This window comes from Scomber scombrus, chromosome 1, assembly GCF_963691925.1.
Source record: "Scomber scombrus chromosome 1, fScoSco1.1, whole genome shotgun sequence".
NCBI classification, from domain to species: domain Eukaryota; kingdom Metazoa; phylum Chordata; class Actinopteri; order Scombriformes; family Scombridae; genus Scomber; species Scomber scombrus.
Genome location: NC_084970.1, coordinates 36,174,173 through 36,194,052, shown reverse-complemented (window position 1 = coordinate 36,194,052; position 19,880 = coordinate 36,174,173). Strand labels below are relative to the sequence as shown.

The following is a 19,880-nucleotide window of genomic DNA, read 5'->3' as shown; positions in this document are numbered from 1 at the left end:
GTCCATTGACCACTTCTACTTCTGGTGCAGAATCTGGTTATGGCACCCAAAAAGCTGATAATACTGGTAAGTTATGTGTTTTAGTTAAACCTAAAGAGAAGATAGCTACATTTCCCACTTTCATTGCTCATAAAACACTCAGAGCACACGACAGTTTGAGGGGCCCACAGCAGAATTTGATTAGGGCCCCCAAAGGTTTAGGGTCAACTCTGACCAGGAGTCACCAGGTCAGGATTTTTAAAATCATAACATTCAGGGGTTTAAATGTCACAGTAAAATGACAGTTAGCTTTCATAACGTGATGTATTACCAAGTGAGACAGAATATATAGATGGAGTCTAGTTACAAAAATGATTTGTTGAAAATAGATTTGATTGGACTGCATTAAACCTCAATCGCTTTCTTTGGAAATGTAAACAAACTGATATCCAAACATTGATAAAATAAAAAACTTGCCAAATGTCCTTCCCCTGTTTCAAAACATAAACATTAAACTAGAAAAACCTGTTTGTCATAAAACACGTCCGACTCTAAAATGCTGTTGTCTCCCTTCACATTCCAGTGTATGTGTGCTGCCAATGCAGTCTAATGTCAAAATGTGTAATTTGTCCACAGTGTTAAATATATGATTATAAATATATTAAATACATGTATCCTTTTATTCACAAGTGGAAATTTTAATATTTAAGTATTTGTCAGCATTAAAATGTTGTTTAATCTTCGCTCAGTGAATGTATATAACAGGGGTATTCAATTAAAATTCACTAAGGTCCAATTTGTGAAAATGTATCTCAAATGAAGGTCCAGAACATCATAATGTCTGTATTAATTTTCATTGTAGTTCCATCAGCATCTGTGTCTAGTGGGCAGATTGTAGACTGTCAAATAAATACAGTAGAATTCATTTATTAGTATTTACACTCAACTGGTGGGATTCAAATAAATAATAGAATTTAAAAAAATAAGAATAAATAAAGAATAAGATGGCGTGCAGGTAGTCGAGTGGTTAGAGCGCATGTCATATACGCAGCCGACCCCGGTTCGAATCCTGGTCAAAGGTCTTTCGCTGCATGTCACACCCCCCTCTCTCTCCCATGTTTCCTGTCGGTCTACTGCTAAATAAAGGCGTCTATGCCAACAAAATCTAAAAAAAAGAATAAGATAAATACATTTTTAAAAAGCTTTGATTGTGGTTCTTAAATAAAGTGTTTAGTTATAGAAAAATAAAAAGAATCCCTTTATACTTAAACCATAAAGTTAAACAATATACATTTTAGACTCCTTTTAAATCCAAACCCAAAAAAAGTTGCCACCTGGATTTAACTAAGCAAATAGGTAAGAGCCTCCTATTGGATAATTACTGCATGGGCGATCATCTTTCAGCTGGCAACAAGTTATTTAACCCCACTGATGCAATGAGTAGCTTCTTATTTCCTTAACAACCATGTCGAAAGACACATCCCGTGGTCATGGAAAAGATGTTAGTCTGTTTGAGAAGGGTCGAATCATTGGCATGCATCAAACAGAGAAAACATCTAAGGAGATTGCAGAAATTACTAAAATTGGGTTAAGAACTGTCCAATGCATTATTAAAGACTGGAAGGATAGTGGGGAACATTTGTCTTCGAGCAAGAAATGTGGTCGGTAAAAAATCCTGATTGATCATGATCGGCGATCACTTAAACGTTTGGTGAAATCAAATCATAGAAAAACAACAGTAGAACTCAGGGCTGTTTAGTAGTGAAAGTAAGAGCATTTCCACACGCACAATGGGAAGGGAACTCAAGGGATTTGGACTGAACAGCCGTGTAACCTTAAGAAAACCACTAATCAGTGAGGCTAATCAGAACAAAAATGGCTTCAATTTGCTAGGGAGCATAAAGATTGGACACTGGAGCAATGGAAGAAGGTCATGTGGTCTGATGAGTCCAGATTGACCCTGTTCCAGAGTGATGGGTGCATCAGGGTAAGAAGAGAGGCAGATGAAGTGATGCACGCATCATGCCTAATGCCTACTGTACAAGCCTGTGGGGGCAGTGCTATGATCTGGGGTTGCTGCAGTTGGTCAGGTCTAGGTTCAGCAACATTATGAAAGAATGAGGTCAGCTGAATATACTGAATAACCAGGTTATTCCATCAATGGATTTTTTCTTCCCTGATGGCACGGGCATATTCCAAGATGACAATGCCAGGATTCATCGGGTTCAAATAGTTAAAGAGTGGTTCAGGGAGCATGAGACATCATCTTCACACATGGACTGGCCACCACAGAGTCCAGACATTAACCCCATTGAGAATCTTTGGGATGTGCTGGAGAAGGCTTTGCGCAGTGGTCCAGCTCTCCCATCATCAATACAATAATTAATGCAACACTGGACAGAAATAAATCTTGTGACATTGCAGAAGCTTATCGTAACAATGCCACAGCGAATCGTGCCGTAATCAAAGCTAAATATTTTTAAAAAGAAACAAAATATTAGAGTGTGTGACCTTTTCTTTGGTGGCAACTTTTTCTTTGGTCAGGCAGTGTATATATATAATATAGTGAATGGACTATATAATATAATATGATACATAATATATTTTATAATAGTGAATGGACTATCATTTTGAATTGAAGTACATCAGACTGATGAGGTTGAAGTAATGCACTGATGAATCTGATGTATGGGCAGTGATGGGGAGGTGGTGGGTCGCACAAAACAACACCAAGAAAGCACCTGAGCAGAGAAGGAGAACATTTTAAAGCTCCGTCTATACATAGCCAGCAACCAATACTTTACTTTTATTGTTAACCTCTTGCTTCCCGGTCGATATTGTGAATGTGCAAATCTCCTCAGGTACTCAGCTCAGGAAAAACTATGTTAGTTCTGCATTATAGCACAAGAAACACGCACGATGACACAATTGACTAATGACCCGCAATTATATTGAGAGTAATGTAAATGTAGTAGTGGTATTTCTACTATGGTAACTAGTATACCGTAAGTGTCATACAATTTACTGACGACTTATTTTGAGAAATTTTCTGTTGATTTGCTGATTTTGGGTGTGTAGCATGAGACGGATTTGAATGAAGGTGTTTAGACCAAAATGGTGGCAGTGCTACTGTAGCGCCAAAAAAGCACCAGAATGTATAAAAATACCTCAACAACAAAAACATTGCATCTACTCCTTTTTCAGCCTTCTGTATGCTTGTTTGTCTGTAATCAGCTATCTGTGTCTCTGTAGAACAAACACGTGCTGACAGTCATTCCACTAACATGGATAAGTATGAAACGGTGAAGAAAATTGGGCAAGGTGCATTTGGAACAGCCACCCTTGTCACATCCAAAGAGGATGGACACCAATATGTCATCAAGGAGATTTTCATATCTGAAGTAAGCACCATATGCATAATGTTCAACAGTTTCAGTGTTCATATGAGTTCTCCTTTACTACTTTGCTCTTTCACATTATCTGTTCCTCTCACTTTGACAGATGTCGACTGAAAAGAAGCAGAAAGCTCGAAAAGAAGTTAAAGTTCTTTCCAAGATGAGTCATCCCAACATTGTCCAGTATAAGGAATCTTTTGAAGGTAAAATGACCTAAGATCTTAGCTTTAAGTATCACAGAGGTCATCTACTGCAAAAATATCCTGATGCATGAATGATATGTGTATGAAAGCATGTTCCTTATGCTGTATAAAATCTTGTAGACAAAGGCTGTCTATATATAGTGATGGACTACTGTGAAGGAGGAGACCTCTCCAAGAAGATCAAATCTCAGGAAGGAAAACTTTTCCCAGAACAGCAAGTAAGCTATTGTGTCTTTGAGATAATGATTAATGTTTAGGATCTGTCTGTTAATCTTTAGGATGAAACTTTACAACATGTGGATACAATTCATCATGTAACACTTTCTATTTCATTTTGCTGTATCATTTAAAAAAAAATGTATTTGGACTTGTTTAATGTTTTTATATTTCTTGGCTTTTTTGGTCATTAGAATTACAAATGATGTTTATAGTTCAAGTTGATACTTTTAAACTTTACATTCCTCTGTCTTTCTTAGATCCTGGACTGGTTTGTGCAGATTTGTTTGGCACTAAAACACATCCATGATAAAAACATCCTCCACAGGGACATTAAACCACAGGTATTACTTCATACATCACATGATCTTGCCTCAGTGATGCTTGTTTTTTATTTGTATTGTAAAGCCTCATGATAATGATATTATGTCTTTTATGATGTCTACACAGAACATATTTTTGACTAAAGATGGGACTGTACAGCTTGGGGACTTTGGAATTGCAAGAGTGCTGAACAGGTTTGTAAAATGTCATCTGACTGCAGATCTCTGTAGAGCCAAGATTAAAATGGAAATAGTAAATAATAATACAGCCTACTTACTATTCTCTCATCATTTCCAGCACTGCAGAACTGGCAACAACATGCATAGGAACACCACTTTATCTATCACCAGAGATCTGTGAGAACAAACCATACAACAACAAAAGGTACAAACATTATGCTTTTGTTTCTCATTTGAGGATAAATTAGTAGACCTACTGTTAACATAGTAATCTAGTGGGAGTAAAGCCTTATATGTTGTGTTTTTAAATAACAATCAATCTCAATGTCCACTTTATGTTTTTTTCAGCAATGAAGTCCTTTTTTCTCCATCTTAAAGTGACTTATTGAATAAATATAAAGCTGCCTTCATAACTGACCTCAGTCTATTTGTCTGCTCTCTCCTCTGACTTTCTCTCCCTCTGCAGTGATATTTGGGCCCTAGGTTGTGTCCTGTATGAAATGTGCTCTCTAAAGCCTGCAGTAAGTATTCTATGTATCTTACACAGCATTGCAATGTTCTCCCAAACAATGATTTAGATCTCTTCTCTTTATATTTGGCTAACACACAAGAATGGGTCATCTTTCCTTTCCTCATGTTATAACTGTGTACTAAATGCTTTTCCTCTCAGTTTAAGGCTGGTATTATAGAGGAACTATGTCTGAAGATCGTCAGTGGCTCATACCCTCCTGTGTCTGATCACTACTCCCAAGAACTGCGCTCTCTCTTGGCTCAGCTGTTGAATTGTGACCCCACACAGAGACCCTCAGTCAGCAGCATACTGAACAGACCTTTCCTCTGCTGCAGGATACAGAAGTTCCTCACACCACAGGTGGAGAACACAGTTAGTTGTCTCTGATAAACTCTGAATTTATATAAAACAGACTGTGTTCAGTTACAAAATATTTGTCCTCTACTTATTCTAGATCATTGCTCAGGAATTTGGCCCTGAAGAGAGAAAGATACTGGGTAAGCAAACTATTCATCTCTATAAACAGACGTCTGCATATGAATACAGAATCTGTTGGCAAGAGACAAGATGTTGATATCAGAATAATTCTGATTTCTTTTCATGTTTCTGGTTTACTGTAAATAGTGCTTGTGGGAAGTGAAAGAGTTGGAACTGATTGGCTGAAATGTTGCCTGGATCTTAAACTGCTGTTATAAAAGAAACAAATTGCTTTCAATTTGCTTTAGCAGAATGCTAATTGGACTGTTGTCTGGACCTAAAACACCTACAACAAATATGGATGTTTGTGCGTTGTGTGGAGAAATGTTCAATTTGTGTAAAAAAATAAACAAATTGGTTCCAGTTCACAATCCAACTGTAAACAATGACAGGTGCAATGAAGAGGTCAACTCAAAATATTAACTCTTTACAATTATTATTATATCATTATCTTTAGTATATTCTAATTATTACATTCAGACCAAATAAACATTTTCACAGGAAACAAAAAGGAGAAGAAGTGACAAATCAAAGTTTGTTTTGACATTCTTAAAAAATAAACAATGCAACATGTGGAAAGAGTGAGAGAGATGGAGCATCAGTTTAGAATGGAGAAGGTGGAGGAGAAGATGGTGTTGATATGGATGTTAATACTGAGCTAAATGAAGCCAAACATCCACTTGAGTCTCAATGGGCCAGATTTAGCTGCAAACTGTAGTGTAGTGTAACCTGTTGAACAAAAAAGCCTAAGTGCTTATTTTATGTTTGTAATAATCTCTTTTTAGATATACAAGTCTATATTTAATTAAATATTTGTGTTGTGTTTATGCTGGATATTCAGAGGTGAGAAATTTACCCACAAAACTGACAGTCACATATTCCATGACCTTAAATCCAGCAGAGAACATAATCGACATCTGTCAACGTCTCCTGTTATTTGCACAATCTTGCCTGAAATGCATATGTGATGAGGAGAAAGACACAAAATGTTAACACTCACAAATAACTTGCAGAACAGCAGTTTCAGTCTGCTATGACTGTTTTATAAATATGTATGCATTTGAAAAACAGGTGGAAAAGCCAAAGTAAATGTGTCCTGGTATGCATCTCTCTCTCTCTCTCTCTCTCTCTGTCTCTCTCTCTCTCTCTCTCTCTCTCTCTCTCTCTCTCTCTCTCTCTCTCTCTCTCTCTCTCTCTCTCTCTCTCTCTCTCTCTCTCTCTCTCTCTCTCTCTCTCTCTCTCTCTCTCTCTCTCTCTCTCTCTCTCTCTCTCTCTCTCTCTCTCTCTCTCACATTTAGTAAACATAGATTCAAACATATGAAGTCATAAAGAGTTGATATTTTTTAAAGTTATGTTTCGTTTCTCTTCCCCAGCCCTTTTCAACTTTCTCTCCAAACTTGGACTGCAGAAATTTTATCCCAACAAGCTCACTCTTCGCTCTCTTTTGGAAATCAACAAAAACAGTATTTATGATGAAACTGTTAAATCACTGGAGAAAATACCATGGTGCTTTCTCAGGAAACTCTTTCAAATCAATGCAGAATGCAGAAACTGTACACAATTATCTGACAATGGTGATGATGCTGATGATGATGATGATGGTAATGATGATGATGATGATGATGGTGATGAGGGAAACAATGACTTTGACAAAAACACAGATGACTCCACAGACAACACTGTTAACCCTCTCGACCTCATAGTTGCACTCTTTCTTTGTGCTGACAGCTTCTTGCAACAGGAAATGGCCCTCAAGATGTCAATGTGTCAGTTTTCTGTCCCACTGCTGTTGCCTCATGTTAATAACAGTCAGTCTACTCTGATGCTGTGGGCTCTGAGAGACATCGTCAAAGAGTGGCGTCCACAGGATTTGTCTGAATCAAGAGGATTTGTTGAAGACAGCATTGTTCAAGCAGATATACCATTCTTTACCTTTGTCAGGCTGAAAAACTGTAGTCTCTCCAAGTCACAGGTTTTGAATCATGTTCTCAATTGTGGCCAACAGAATCAGAACATCTTCATACACAGAGATATGAAAGGAGGAGCACTTACAAGAAGAATTGCCAACGGTTTGGTGGAGGTTTGCTGGTTCCTTCCCTGTGGCAGAGAAAATATCGACATATTTCCAGGACCAGTTGCCTTTGCCAATTTAAGAGGAGACATTTGTGAGTCACTGGCACAATTCAAATTTCTTTTTCAAGAGTCAACTGCTACCTTTGTGTTCCTGGAAAAAGTTGAAGAAAATGAGCACAAGATTCTGACTTCTCTTCAAGATGTGAAATCCAAACTCTTCTTGGTTGTTAATCGCAAGGAAAACTCTAGAGAGGACAAGTCTGTTAAGAAAACACTGAAAGAGTTACAGCTACCAAAAAGCAGTGTGAAAATTAAAAACTCAAGTAGAAATGTAGCAGAGTTTTCAGAGAAACTTTGTATAACCATCAAGACCTCACTGCCAGATGTATCAGCCACACAGAACATTGTTAATATGGTTGGAAAAGCCGTTGAGCTTCTATCTGTGGATGAAAACAAAAGTGACAAGCAGAAGAAAGCAGCTGAGGAGATCATGGTCGACATTGAGAAGCTGAGTATACCAGACTACAAGAAACAACAACTTCCTCTGCAGGGAGAAAACTGGAAAAGATTATCACAGTTAGAGAAGAAGGAGTGTAGATTGAAATGTGGTGAGTCAGGCCTTGAAGAGTATAAATGCCAACTACGGGAAAAAAAAAAAAAAATTAGGAAGGAGCAAAGCAAACAAAAACTGTCTGAAGGAATGAATAGTTTTATTAAAACTGTATCTACAAGTGACAAGGAGAAAAGAGATTTTTTTCTCAAGTGGATGAAACTTAAGCTTGATACACATTCACGGATCAAACAGTCTGAGCTGCGCTACAAATTTAAAGAGCAATGCAAGAAAAAAGACAAAAATCAAACATCAGAGTTAGATCAGGCTTTGCTGGAAAGCTCGTTAGGAGTAGAGCATTACATGAGAGAGATGGGACTCATCTATGAGTTCTCAATTAATGGCTCAATAAACACTGCTGATGAAATATCTCGTCTGCCTGGTTTGGCTGCTGAAATGATGTTGGATGGATTTCCTTTAGAGCTCTTGGATGGAGATGCTTCCAACATCCCAGAGAGATGGGTGACAGATGTGCTGATGGAGCTTCACAAGAAGGTTGGAGAACAGAGCAGACTGTTAGTACTGACTGTGCTGGGTGTTCAAAATACAGGGAAGTCAACACTCCTCAACACCATGTTTGGTGTGCAGTTTCCTGTCAGCAGCGGCAGATGCACAAGAGGAGCTTATATGCTCTTCCTCAAAGTTGGAGAGGATATGAAACGTGAGTTGAACTGTGATTTTATAGTTCTCATTGACACAGAGGGTCTAAAGTCTCCTGATCTGGCAGAACTAGAGGGCAGTTATGAGCATGACAACCAGATGGCAACCTTTGTCATTGGTTTAAGTGATGTCACCATTATTAACATCGCCATGGAAAACTCAACAGAAATGAAAGATATCCTGCAAATTGCTGCTCATGCTTTCCTGAGAATGAAGGAAATTGGTAAAAAGCCAGTTTGTCATTTTGTGCATCAAAATGTTGCTGAAGTTTCAGCTCATGCAAAGAACCTCACAGAGAGACAGCATCTTCTGGATCAGCTCAATGAAATGACACAAATTGCTGCTGAAATGGAAAGGAAGCCTTCTATTAAAGCATTCACAGATGTGCTGGACTATGACATGGACAAAAACAACTGGAACCTCCCAGGACTCTGGCATGGAACCCCTCCGATGGCACCAGTGAACACAGGTTACAGTGAAGCTGTAGCAGATTTAAAGAAAAATCTTTCGGAGACAATGAAAACAAACGGAAGCAGTGAAGTCTCACAGATCCCAGACTTTCTAGAATGGATGAGAAGTCTCTGGAAAGCTGTGAAATATGAGAACTTCATCTTTAGTTTCAGAAACGTTCTTGTGGCTCAGGCCTATGATAACCTTTGCAAAGAGTTCAGTCAATGGGAATGGCAGCTCAGAAAAGAAATCCTCTCCTGGCAACAAGAAGCAGAGTTGGAAATCTTAAATTCTGACAATGAATCTGATATTCAAACTTGGAGTGCATTTGTTGAATCAAAAAAATCTGAGGTGTCAAATAAAACAGCAGACGAAGAAAGAAAAATGAAGGAGAAACTTACCAACTATTACAAAAAGAAAGACCAGAATGTAAATCTGATACAAAAATACAAAAGTGACTTTCTCAAAAGTATCAGTAGTCTTGCTCAGGAAATCCGACATTCAGCAAACAATAAATTGGAATGTGTCCTTGAGCTAAAAATTAGTTCAAAACAGGTTCAAGATATTCAGAGGAAATACAGAGGCAGGATTGAAGAAAAAGTCATGAAGCTCCTGAGTGACTGTAAAGGCTCCACACTGTCTGATGAACAGCTGACAGACGAGTTTGAAAAGATGTGGACTGAAGCCACTAAAAATGTGTCTGGCCTGAAAGAGCGAGATATTGCAGCATGTGTCCTGGAGCAGTTAAGAAGACATTTCTCAAATCAGAATGTTAATGAGGAATTGCAGAATATTAAAGATCTGAAGGATTTTGGGAAGGATCCATTTAAAACCAAACATGGTCATATAGACTCCTATAAGGAAAAGTTAAAACATCTGTGGAAGGGAGAATTGCAAAACTTTGTTGACACAGTTATTGAGTCTTGCAAATTGTTTGTGCTTGATAAAGCAAACACAGATTACCATGATTCTTTTACAAAAGCTCTTCTTGAAAAAATAGATGACTACCTCGATCAAAATTACAAGCATCACAAAACAAATGCAAAATTTGGGATTGACCTGAAACTTCACATTTGTGGCATTGCCTCAAGGGAATTCCTCAAAATGCACAGAAAATACTTGTCTGATAATGATCCCCGAACTCAGCTGGAGAAATACAAGAGACAGTATTTGTCAGATTTTCTTGATCTATACAAAGATAGAGATGATTGTCAGCGCAAAGCAAATGATTTTGTCAGATGTTGCATCAAACCTGCTGTGGAAGAGTACATCAATAGATCTTTGGGAATACAAATTTTGGATGAAATTTTGAAAGGTTCTCATTCAGCAGTGTACAGCTCCCGCTCCTTTTTCCAGTATAGCCTTCAGGAAGAGTTGCTGCAACAGGATGACTTCAGTTTTTTTACCCCGTACATTGTTATGTATGAAATATATGTTAAGGATTGGATAATTCAGCAAATCCAGAAACAAATGTCAGAGGACAAAACTTTGTGCAAATTGAAACAAAATAATCTGAAAGTCATAGTTGACAAAATCACAGCAGCATTAGAGCAGGCCTCAAAAGGACCAGGTGGTGTTCAACTGCCAGACAACAATAAAAGCATCAAAAAGCTCATCAGCAACATGCGGAAGTATTTGATTAAAGACATCTCAATCTCAGTGGAGGATGAAAAAACCACCTTGTTTCAAGTCAGAAGCACATGTCATCCATTTATCAACAGCCTCAAAATGTCAATAGAAGACTTGAAAGAACAGCTTCAGGAGGAATTCTCAAAGTCTGAAGACGTCACTGAGACTCTGATCAAACTTCCAATCAAACCACAGGATGAGCTTTTCAAGAGAGTGTTTGGTTGTGGAAAGCAATGTCCATTCTGTAAAGTTCCCTGTGAGGCTGGAGGAAGAAAACACGATAGGCATCATGCAGCTGTTCATCGACCACAAGGTCTTGGTAGAGTCAGGAATGTAGACACTGAGAAGCTGATTGAAACACTGTGTACAACTGATGTGCACAGTGACCGTAAATTCAGAAACTCAGATACTAAATGGGAGTTTCAACCTTACAAAGAGTACACCAAGTACTATCCAGACTGGAACATTCCACCAGATTCCAGCATAGAGTCATCTGACTACTGGAAGTATGTACTGGTACGATATAATGACAGATTTGCTGATATATACACTGCTGAGCCAGCTGATGTTCCAGAGGCCTGGAGAGATATCACAAAGGAAGAAGCACTGAAGGGGTTAAAAGATGCCTACAGCATAAAGTGAAGAACATAAAAAAGTATTTAAACAAAACCACATCTGAAATATGCAAGATTTTTTCAAACACAAATAAATGCTTTGGAGAGCTTGGCTGGAACATTATCATTACCTGGAACATATTCATTTTTTTCACGTTTTATTTTCAATGTATGTTATTTTTTTATGAAGTGCCTTTGTGGTTTCAACTCAAATACAGACTAAACCAGCTGCTGACAGTGAATAGTCTGACATCATTTGATCTGATGAACATGATGAATAATAAATGATGAGTTGAACAAGTTGAAGGGTTGAAAAGCTGGAAACAGTTATGATAAACCGTTTTAATACTAATTATTTTACTGTTTATTATTCTGTATTTTTATTTTATTTTACAGATGTTTTTTTTTTCCTCTCATGCATAATAACTATTCTGCATGATAACGATGAAGAAAATAATGTTTTTATCTTCATTTTTGGTTTGTGATCATACAGATGTTTGTTTTTTTGTTTTCGTTATGATGATGTTCTACAAAGAACACATGACAAAGGGTCATGATTTAATATATTTTGGGTTTTTATTCTTTTTTTTATGATTACAACTGTTTATTTTTGTCCTTTTTCATTATGATGTATGGCTCTGTGAATAGTAACCAGTGTGATGATGATGATGATGATGATGATGAAGGCCTACAGTATGCAGTTTAAAGGCCATGTATTGAGATGCTGTTTTATTACATTTTACTACTTTTTATATTTATATTATTACATTACATATATTATTATTTACATTAGTTTTTATTCATTAACATTTATATTATCACATTACATATATTATTATTTACATTATAGTTTTATTCTTTAACATTTCTTACTAATCATAAAACGCTACAATGAAGAAGTTATTCATGTTTTCTTGCAGAGTAAATTAATTATCATCAGTTCAAATGTGTTCATGTTGATATAAATGACTTTTTGATTCATGAACTAATACTGAGACATCCTTTCATGTTTTAATGTGGAACTTTTTTCATTATTAGTGACAGATGATGATGTGTTGAACAAGTCAAGTTAAACACCACAAAACTGTTTTATCTTTTAAAACCATAATTATTGTTTTTACTGTATTAGTTCACTTTTTAACGAGCACAAAGATTTTGTTATATTCATCTTTTAACACAACTAAGTACATAATGACATGTGCTAAAGATGATGATTATGATGATGATGATGATGATGATGAAGGCCTACAGTATAACATTTAAAGGCTATGTATTGACATTTTAAACATTTACATTTATTTTACTTTTTACAGTTTTATTTTTAAACATTTTAACTTTTTTCATTATTTTCAACAGAAGTTTTGTTGTGTTTTGAAAATGTTATCGTTTCTTTATATTTTTTCATTTTACTTTTTAATGAGTACAACTATGTATATAATGATGATGATGATGATGATGATGATGATGAAGTACAAAGGCCATGTGAAACAGAGGTTTTCTAATATGTCATCAATATTCTTTAATATTTTATATAAAACAATTTAAAGAATATGTAATGAAACTTTTTACATTTTTAAATAGTTTTATTCTTTATCATTTTAACTTTTTTCATTATTTGTGACAGATGATGATGTGTTGAACAAGTCAAGTTAAACACCACAAAACTGTTTTATTATCTTTTAAAAACATTATTATTGTTTTTACTTTTTACTTTTTATCTTTTAACCCAACTAAGTACATAATGACATGTACTAAAGATGATGATGATGATGATGATGATGATGATGAAGGCCTACAGTATAACATTTAAAGGCTATGTAATGACATTTTTTACATTTACATTTATTTTTACTTTTTACAGTTTTATTCTTTAACATTTTAACTTTTTTCATTATCTTCGACAGAAAACAGTTTTGTTGTGTTTTGAACATTTTATCGTTTCTTTATATTTTTTCATTTTACTTTTTAATGAGTACAACTATGTATATAATGACACAAGTTAAATATAATGATGATTTACAGTTTCATTTCTAACAGGAACATGCTAAACATTTGATCTTTTGATGTGTGTTTGATGAAAGTTAGTGAATAAGAAGTCTTTATGTTTAAATATTGTCTAAACAAGCCAACTGTGGGAATAATGTGGCATCTTCTGGTCTGTTGATCATGTTGAACTTCTGACTTACATGTTTTCAGACACAATGAATTAAACAAGATACAAAGAAGTTGAGCTTTGTCAGTGTTTCTTTTTTCTTCTTTTTTTACATGTTGACATACAGTATAGTTATGTGCATAATGATAAGTGATAGTGATAATATACTGTATGTACAGAGATTATTATGTTTTTAAAGCTGTGATCAAAGTCACTGCACTACTGACAACAATGGTGTCAGTCTTTACCAGCTGTCAGTAGATCCTTTATTTACATTGTGCATTGCATTATGGGACAACAGTGTCAACAGCAGTTATCAAAGTCAAAGTCAAAGTCAGCTTTAATGTCAATTTCTTCACATGTACTAGACATACAAAGGAATCGAGAAGACTAAAAAGTAAACATTGAAGTGCACAACAGATAAGACATTTACTAATATAAAAAGATAGACAATGAATCCATTATTAATCAACACTACAGACTCAGAACATGTTCAGATTTAAATTGTGTAAAATTAAGACACAATGTTAGAAAATATTATTCACAGAGTGGTATACAGGTATTTGGAGGGTTATTATTACATGCTAGAATATCTCTCTATTTTCTTGTTTTATCATCACAATTTTTGAGATATTTGTCTCTAAGATGTTTACGATAATTGAAAGACTTTAACAGTTTCATGTCTTTCTAAAAACGTTGTTCCCATATATTCTGGACACATTCTCAATAATTCTGAGACTTTCAACTTAACAAATTTGACATTTTTTGCAGCATTTTCTCTGGATTATTCACAGTAACAGTCACACTTTCTAGAAAAAACATACTGCTATTTTTAATGCCAAGACCTCCACAAATGAAATCCCATTAATCTTCATTGAATTGGGCTAGCAGCAGAAATACTACAGAAACATTTAAAATTGTAAGAGGTTTTGGGTGGACCAGTCCTTCAACAAACTCAGCCAGTGGACATCAGTAGATGCTCTGATCATTTAATTTACGTATATTATTGAACTACGCAGAAGATTAAAGGCTTTCTGTTGTATGAATAAATACTTCAGCACCACGTCACCATTTGAAAAGCACACAGTGAACACAACAAAGTCATAGTGATACAATGCTGAGCAGTTCAGCCTTCTACCACATGAGGGCACAAGTGTCAAATCTACAGTACAGCTTTTCAAATGGGAAATTAAGAGGTGATATTTATAAGAGTGTCTTTAATCAGCACAGTGAGACAGCACAGTCTATCTAATCTACATATATAAATAACTGTGTTAGATGTAACAAGATGAGAATATATTTAAAAATCTGAATGTTAAAGTAAAAGTGTTTGTCCTGTCAGTCCCTTATTATTGTTAAACATCATAACTGATATTCAGCAGTTTACCTGACTCCTGACTCTCTGTTTGTCTCTATCACTTATTGACTCATGTGTCAATTTAAGTTTGAGTCGGTCTCATTGTGCTTTTAGATGTAGGAAAATTCCTGTTTTATATTCTGACATTTGTTGTTTGAGACTCTCTCTGTTTGTCCAACATATTCTAACAACACTTGTATTGAGACAGGCGAAGTATCAACTGAATAGCTACATAAATATCTCACATGTAGACCTGTTAAGGTGGATGATAAGTAAAACACTAATTCAATTTAGTGAAGATAGAAAGAATAATTATTACACAATAAATTAATAAACCAAAATTTGACCCTTTTGTGTGTTAATTTAAATTTGACCAACTAAAATAAATCAATTTTTTCCAAAGCTTTTCAAATATAAACCAAAATAAATAGATGAATTAAATTAAATTGTCCACCTTTCAGTTATTTTTGTTATCCAGGTAGTATCACATTCAGTTTATGGTCCTCCTTTATTTATTCCTCAGTTGCTAATTGTTGTTTTTCTTTGCAAGTATAGTTCAGTTCAGTCAAGTCAATAAGTTTCCTTTTATTCAGTCGACTACATAGTTTCAGTTCAGTTATTGTTCTTTTATTTTGCTTAAACTTATCTGACATCCAAGTGAAGATCCAGAACATCCAGGTACAGCAGCGTCCTGGCTCAGACTCTCCCACACGGACAGCAGGGGTCGCTGTTTTACCTCCAGCTCTCTGAAGATCCAGAACAATACCTCAGTTAATGTCAAGTTATTTATTCATTATAGTATGCTGATTCATATCAATATCTTATGGTTATTTCTACCCTTTTCTGAACTTGCTGTTGGCTTCATTGTTACAAACAGAACATTAAAAAACAATAATAAATAAAATAAATAAATTTCACGAGGCAATAATGTCTGCCAGCAATAGTATCTCACATCACATATTACTCATATCACACACATTTTCACAGTGCCTCTGTTTTAGTTTTTTCCACTCAAAATCATGAAGTTAGCATTAGCTAACATCAGTTTCTAAATATATTACTGAAAAGAAAAACACACTCAGCGGAGAATTTGTCATCAAAAACACATCTAATAGCGATCCTCCTTCTTCCTCTGGCAAACAACAACATCCTAAAAATAAGAAAGGTCTCCTCTGGTGTTTACCGCCACCCGCTGGACGTTTAGTGAAACTGCAACAACATTAACAGTCAACCGGACTGAATATCTGTTAAATTTAAGTAAATGAAAGTTACATATGAATCTATATATATAAAAATGAAATGAAGATTTAACTATAACTGCAAGTTTCTTATGTCTACTTGTATTGGAACTGTTTATTTACTGCTAGAACTTCCAGGCCAATAGGGGGCAATGTTCTTTCATTCATCGTTGGTATTGCAGCCTCAGCCGATAGCAAGCAACAGGAAGTGATGTACCAGGAAGTTGCTTTGTTTACCTACGCCACAATAAGAGTTTGGTAGTGTCATGGCAACGGAAAATGCTGCGCCTTTATATGAAGTTATTAAGTTAGTTATATTTGTTACTAGCCCTTTGAGTGGAAATATAAGTAAATGAACATGTTATAGATAATTATTTGAATATATACTGTTAATTATTGTGAAATATTCGCAACGTTTAGCAACGTTTTTGAGTAACTTTGTTGGCACGTATGACCGTTGATGCAATATAACGGTAGATTTCAGCCTTCACGAGACCGTTATATTGACCGTTGATGTAATATACTGTGTTGTTTATTTGAGTTTAATGACTAATGTGTTACTTACCTCATTACTTACCTGATTAGTTCTGTCATATTCATTATCATAATTTGAATCATACTTGAATACCCGTGAATACTTACATGTAGATCTACAGATAGAGATTAGTTTGGTCCTCCTAGCCATGATAAGCTAACTTTCATATATGACAAGCTATTCTATATTGTTTATTAATGAATGTCTTTCTGTATTTTTATATGTCCATTTCAGTTTCACACTTTCTTGTAATAAATCCTAACCTTCTACAACACCTGCCTGTTCCTTGGAGGATATGATGCAAGGGAGAGTTTAGCTGGCTGTGAATCTCAATACACGACAAGAGTCACATTTGGTGCAACAGTACACTAATGTAAACAACTATAAACAAATGGACTCAAACAATAGCTTAGTCTGTTAAATTTATGGGGGTTACAATATTATAACCTTCTATGTACTTTTCAATACATCAAAACTAATCACACTGGGCTTCATGTAACAGGAAATATCATATGTATTCATATACGTAGCTCAGAAGTCAAGGTGGATGGAGCATTCAAGTCTTTTATTCTGCAGTGAGACAAACAACCAGTCAGATCAGGAACATGATAGATGGATCAACAGCATGAAGATCCTACTCTGCTGTAGATTACTGTGTTAGCTTGAAGAACTTAACATTGTAGTCTTTATTGTGTCATTGTAAAGTGATATAATCTTAATCAAAAAAACTTCAAAATTTTGTGAAATAAATCAAAATCACCATGTACAATATTTACAATATCAGTAACATTAATATCTACAGTTAAACCAAAACTAGAATGGATTCTTACAATAGAACAGATAATAATTTAATGTAATAATGTAATTTAATCCCATGCTCTAGTTTTTTTTTATTACAAGGTAAAATATGTCTCACTGTATTTAGGGTCCTCTGCTGCCACCGTGTGGAATCTAACAGTAACAGCAGGAAGGTTTATCCCAGTTAAAATCAACCTTTACCTATTAAATGGCTGATATATCTACACTCTGATTAACATATTTGACTATGCACTCATATATGAATAAATAAGCAATATTTTCCTGAATGTCATTGTATTGTTTATAAAGTAGCCTACATGTCACTGGACTTATTTTTTCTCAATTTTGTTCAAACCTCTTCACGCAATTAAGTCTACCTGACACAATGTCACTCCTACAATAATAAAATGTATGATCAGTCAAGAAATGGTCAAAACCTAACCAGCTTGGCAGAAGTAATTACATAAAATGAAAAAAAAAAACCATCATAAATGAGACTTACGGCTGCTGACTGGCATGAAATCAAACCAGGAAATTTGACCGCACCCTAGAAGGATCCTCCTCTCTCAGATGAACTGAACATTAATCCTATCAGTTAACAACTCACAGGTAAAGAAAGGGAACACTTGCAGAGACAGTAAAGAGAAAAGATGCACAATATTATGTTACCATGTTGTGATAAAGAAAGAGAAATTTAGAGTTGATGGACAGCAACAAAGAAGATTAATCAGCAGTGTGAGAGAAAACTGAAGTCGCAGAAAAGAAAACCAGACTGATCTGGATCAAGAACACGTAAGTAACTTTCAGAAGCTGCTTGATTCAGAAAGAGTGTAAAATGTTTAATTACTAAATATTCAAAAGCATGATTTGGTCAGATTTTTTGAGACCAGCCTTATTCTTCAGTACAGCTGTCAGTACAACTTCAGATATTTTAATATGCATTGCCTTCTATATTAATTAAAACATGTATAAAGATGAGACAGAATGCATGAAAAATGTATATAACTGAAAATCATCATGAGATGTAGTAAGCTGCTTTTCTGTATGTCTGTAAGTATTAAATAAGTTATAAATATAACAGCAGTGAGACAGAGGAAAACATGGAAAATGTCCTCTAACTCATTCGTCACATATTCAGGTCTTCAGGGATTGTTTTAGGAATATTTGGTTTATGGTTTGGAGTTGTGCTGAGGTAGAAAAACCCTTCAGCTTCTCAACATGACATGAGTTGGAAAGTGTCGTTCCAGTTCTTCTATTTTAATTGTAATCCTTTTACATCGTAAATATTGTTCAATGATTTAACATTATCTTGAGTCAGTTTTATGTTAAGACACAGCAAGTACAAAGATTTGGCATTCATGATCAATCTTGCCTTCTGAACTTTATAATCAATTAAAGTAAAACGAAGAAAAGACAAAAAGAAGTGATTTATAAATTGATTTTCTAAATGAAAAATCATTAGCACTTCCAGTGTTGGGGAGACTTAAACTACATGTAGATGAACTACATAGCTTAACTACAATTAGCTGTAACTTGCTGGTAGTTAAACTACATTCATATGTTGTGCTGCGTCAAGTATTTCAACTATTTTTTGGGTCATTTTTTGTAGTTTAACTCAATTTACAAACTACAATTTTGGCCAATAACATGAACTATTTTTTATAAAAAAAGACCTATATAATACACATTTTATTTTACCTTTATTGTGTTCAAGAACTGTCTTTGAAAAAAGGCATGAATCATTTCATGACGTGCCAACATTGTTGTTCAAGACACACCGATCTGGAATATGTACCTTTTTATTACATTTTTTGTTGACTGATTTACAAGTGTGTATTGGGTTAGGATTTTCATTTTCTCTTTATATTACCCAACATGTCAACATGGTGAACCTACAGTATGTTGACCAAAAATGTCAGCTTCTTTTCTGAGTTGAGAGGCATATTTCTGCTGGCATGTGAATATTTTGTAGGCTATTACATTTAGTTTCATATACACCACATGTTGATTTATTTAACGCTGAGTTAAATGAGTATGAGTATAAGTAGTTGCTAAAGCTACAAACTACATTTCTCCAGGGGTAGAAATGTAGTTTGTTCGAACTATTGCCAGACTGAACTACATGTAGTTTTACAAGCTACGCCTGAAAAGTAGCTTCCACAACACTGCTTGAATCCTGGAATATTTTTTACATGAAAATCTAAACTATTGAGTATAAAACATAAAACCAGATTTGTCACAACAAGCTTCTAAAATACTGTTTTCTCTCTTTGCATTCCAGTGTGTGATTAGTGCTTTTCATCATGTAAAGTAATTCTTATCAATCAATCCATCAGTACACCGATAACTACAAGGAAGTGAAGGAGAAATAGTTCAGTGATGTCTAATAAACAAACTGTGATCTGGCAATGATTAATCATGACTGTTAGTGAAATTTTCCACAGGTCTATAGTTTGATAAGCTAACCTTCAGGTTCTCAA

At 35.1% G+C, this 19,880-nt stretch overlaps 2 protein-coding genes across 2 annotated transcripts in view; both read left to right on the top strand.

Annotated features, from left to right (window-relative positions):
• The first annotated feature begins 3,534 nt into the window (after positions 1 to 3,534).
• Positions 3,535 to 19,880, top strand: part of LOC133977810 (interferon-induced very large GTPase 1-like) — a 250,066-nt gene continuing 233,720 nt past the window's right edge. The window contains exons 1-6 of the mRNA XM_062416136.1: positions 3,535 to 3,577; positions 3,698 to 3,795; positions 4,054 to 4,137; positions 4,244 to 4,311; positions 4,415 to 4,501; positions 4,763 to 4,817. Of these exons, the coding sequence (XP_062272120.1) occupies positions 3,535 to 3,577; positions 3,698 to 3,795; positions 4,054 to 4,137; positions 4,244 to 4,311; positions 4,415 to 4,501; positions 4,763 to 4,817 (435 nt within the window). The remainder of the gene's footprint in view (positions 3,578 to 3,697; positions 3,796 to 4,053; positions 4,138 to 4,243; positions 4,312 to 4,414; positions 4,502 to 4,762; positions 4,818 to 19,880) is intronic.
• Positions 18,041 to 19,880, top strand: part of LOC133979043 (serine/threonine-protein kinase Nek1-like) — a 61,972-nt gene continuing 60,132 nt past the window's right edge. The window contains exon 1 of the mRNA XM_062417464.1: positions 18,041 to 18,151. The gene's annotated coding sequence lies outside the window, so the exon portion shown is untranslated. The remainder of the gene's footprint in view (positions 18,152 to 19,880) is intronic.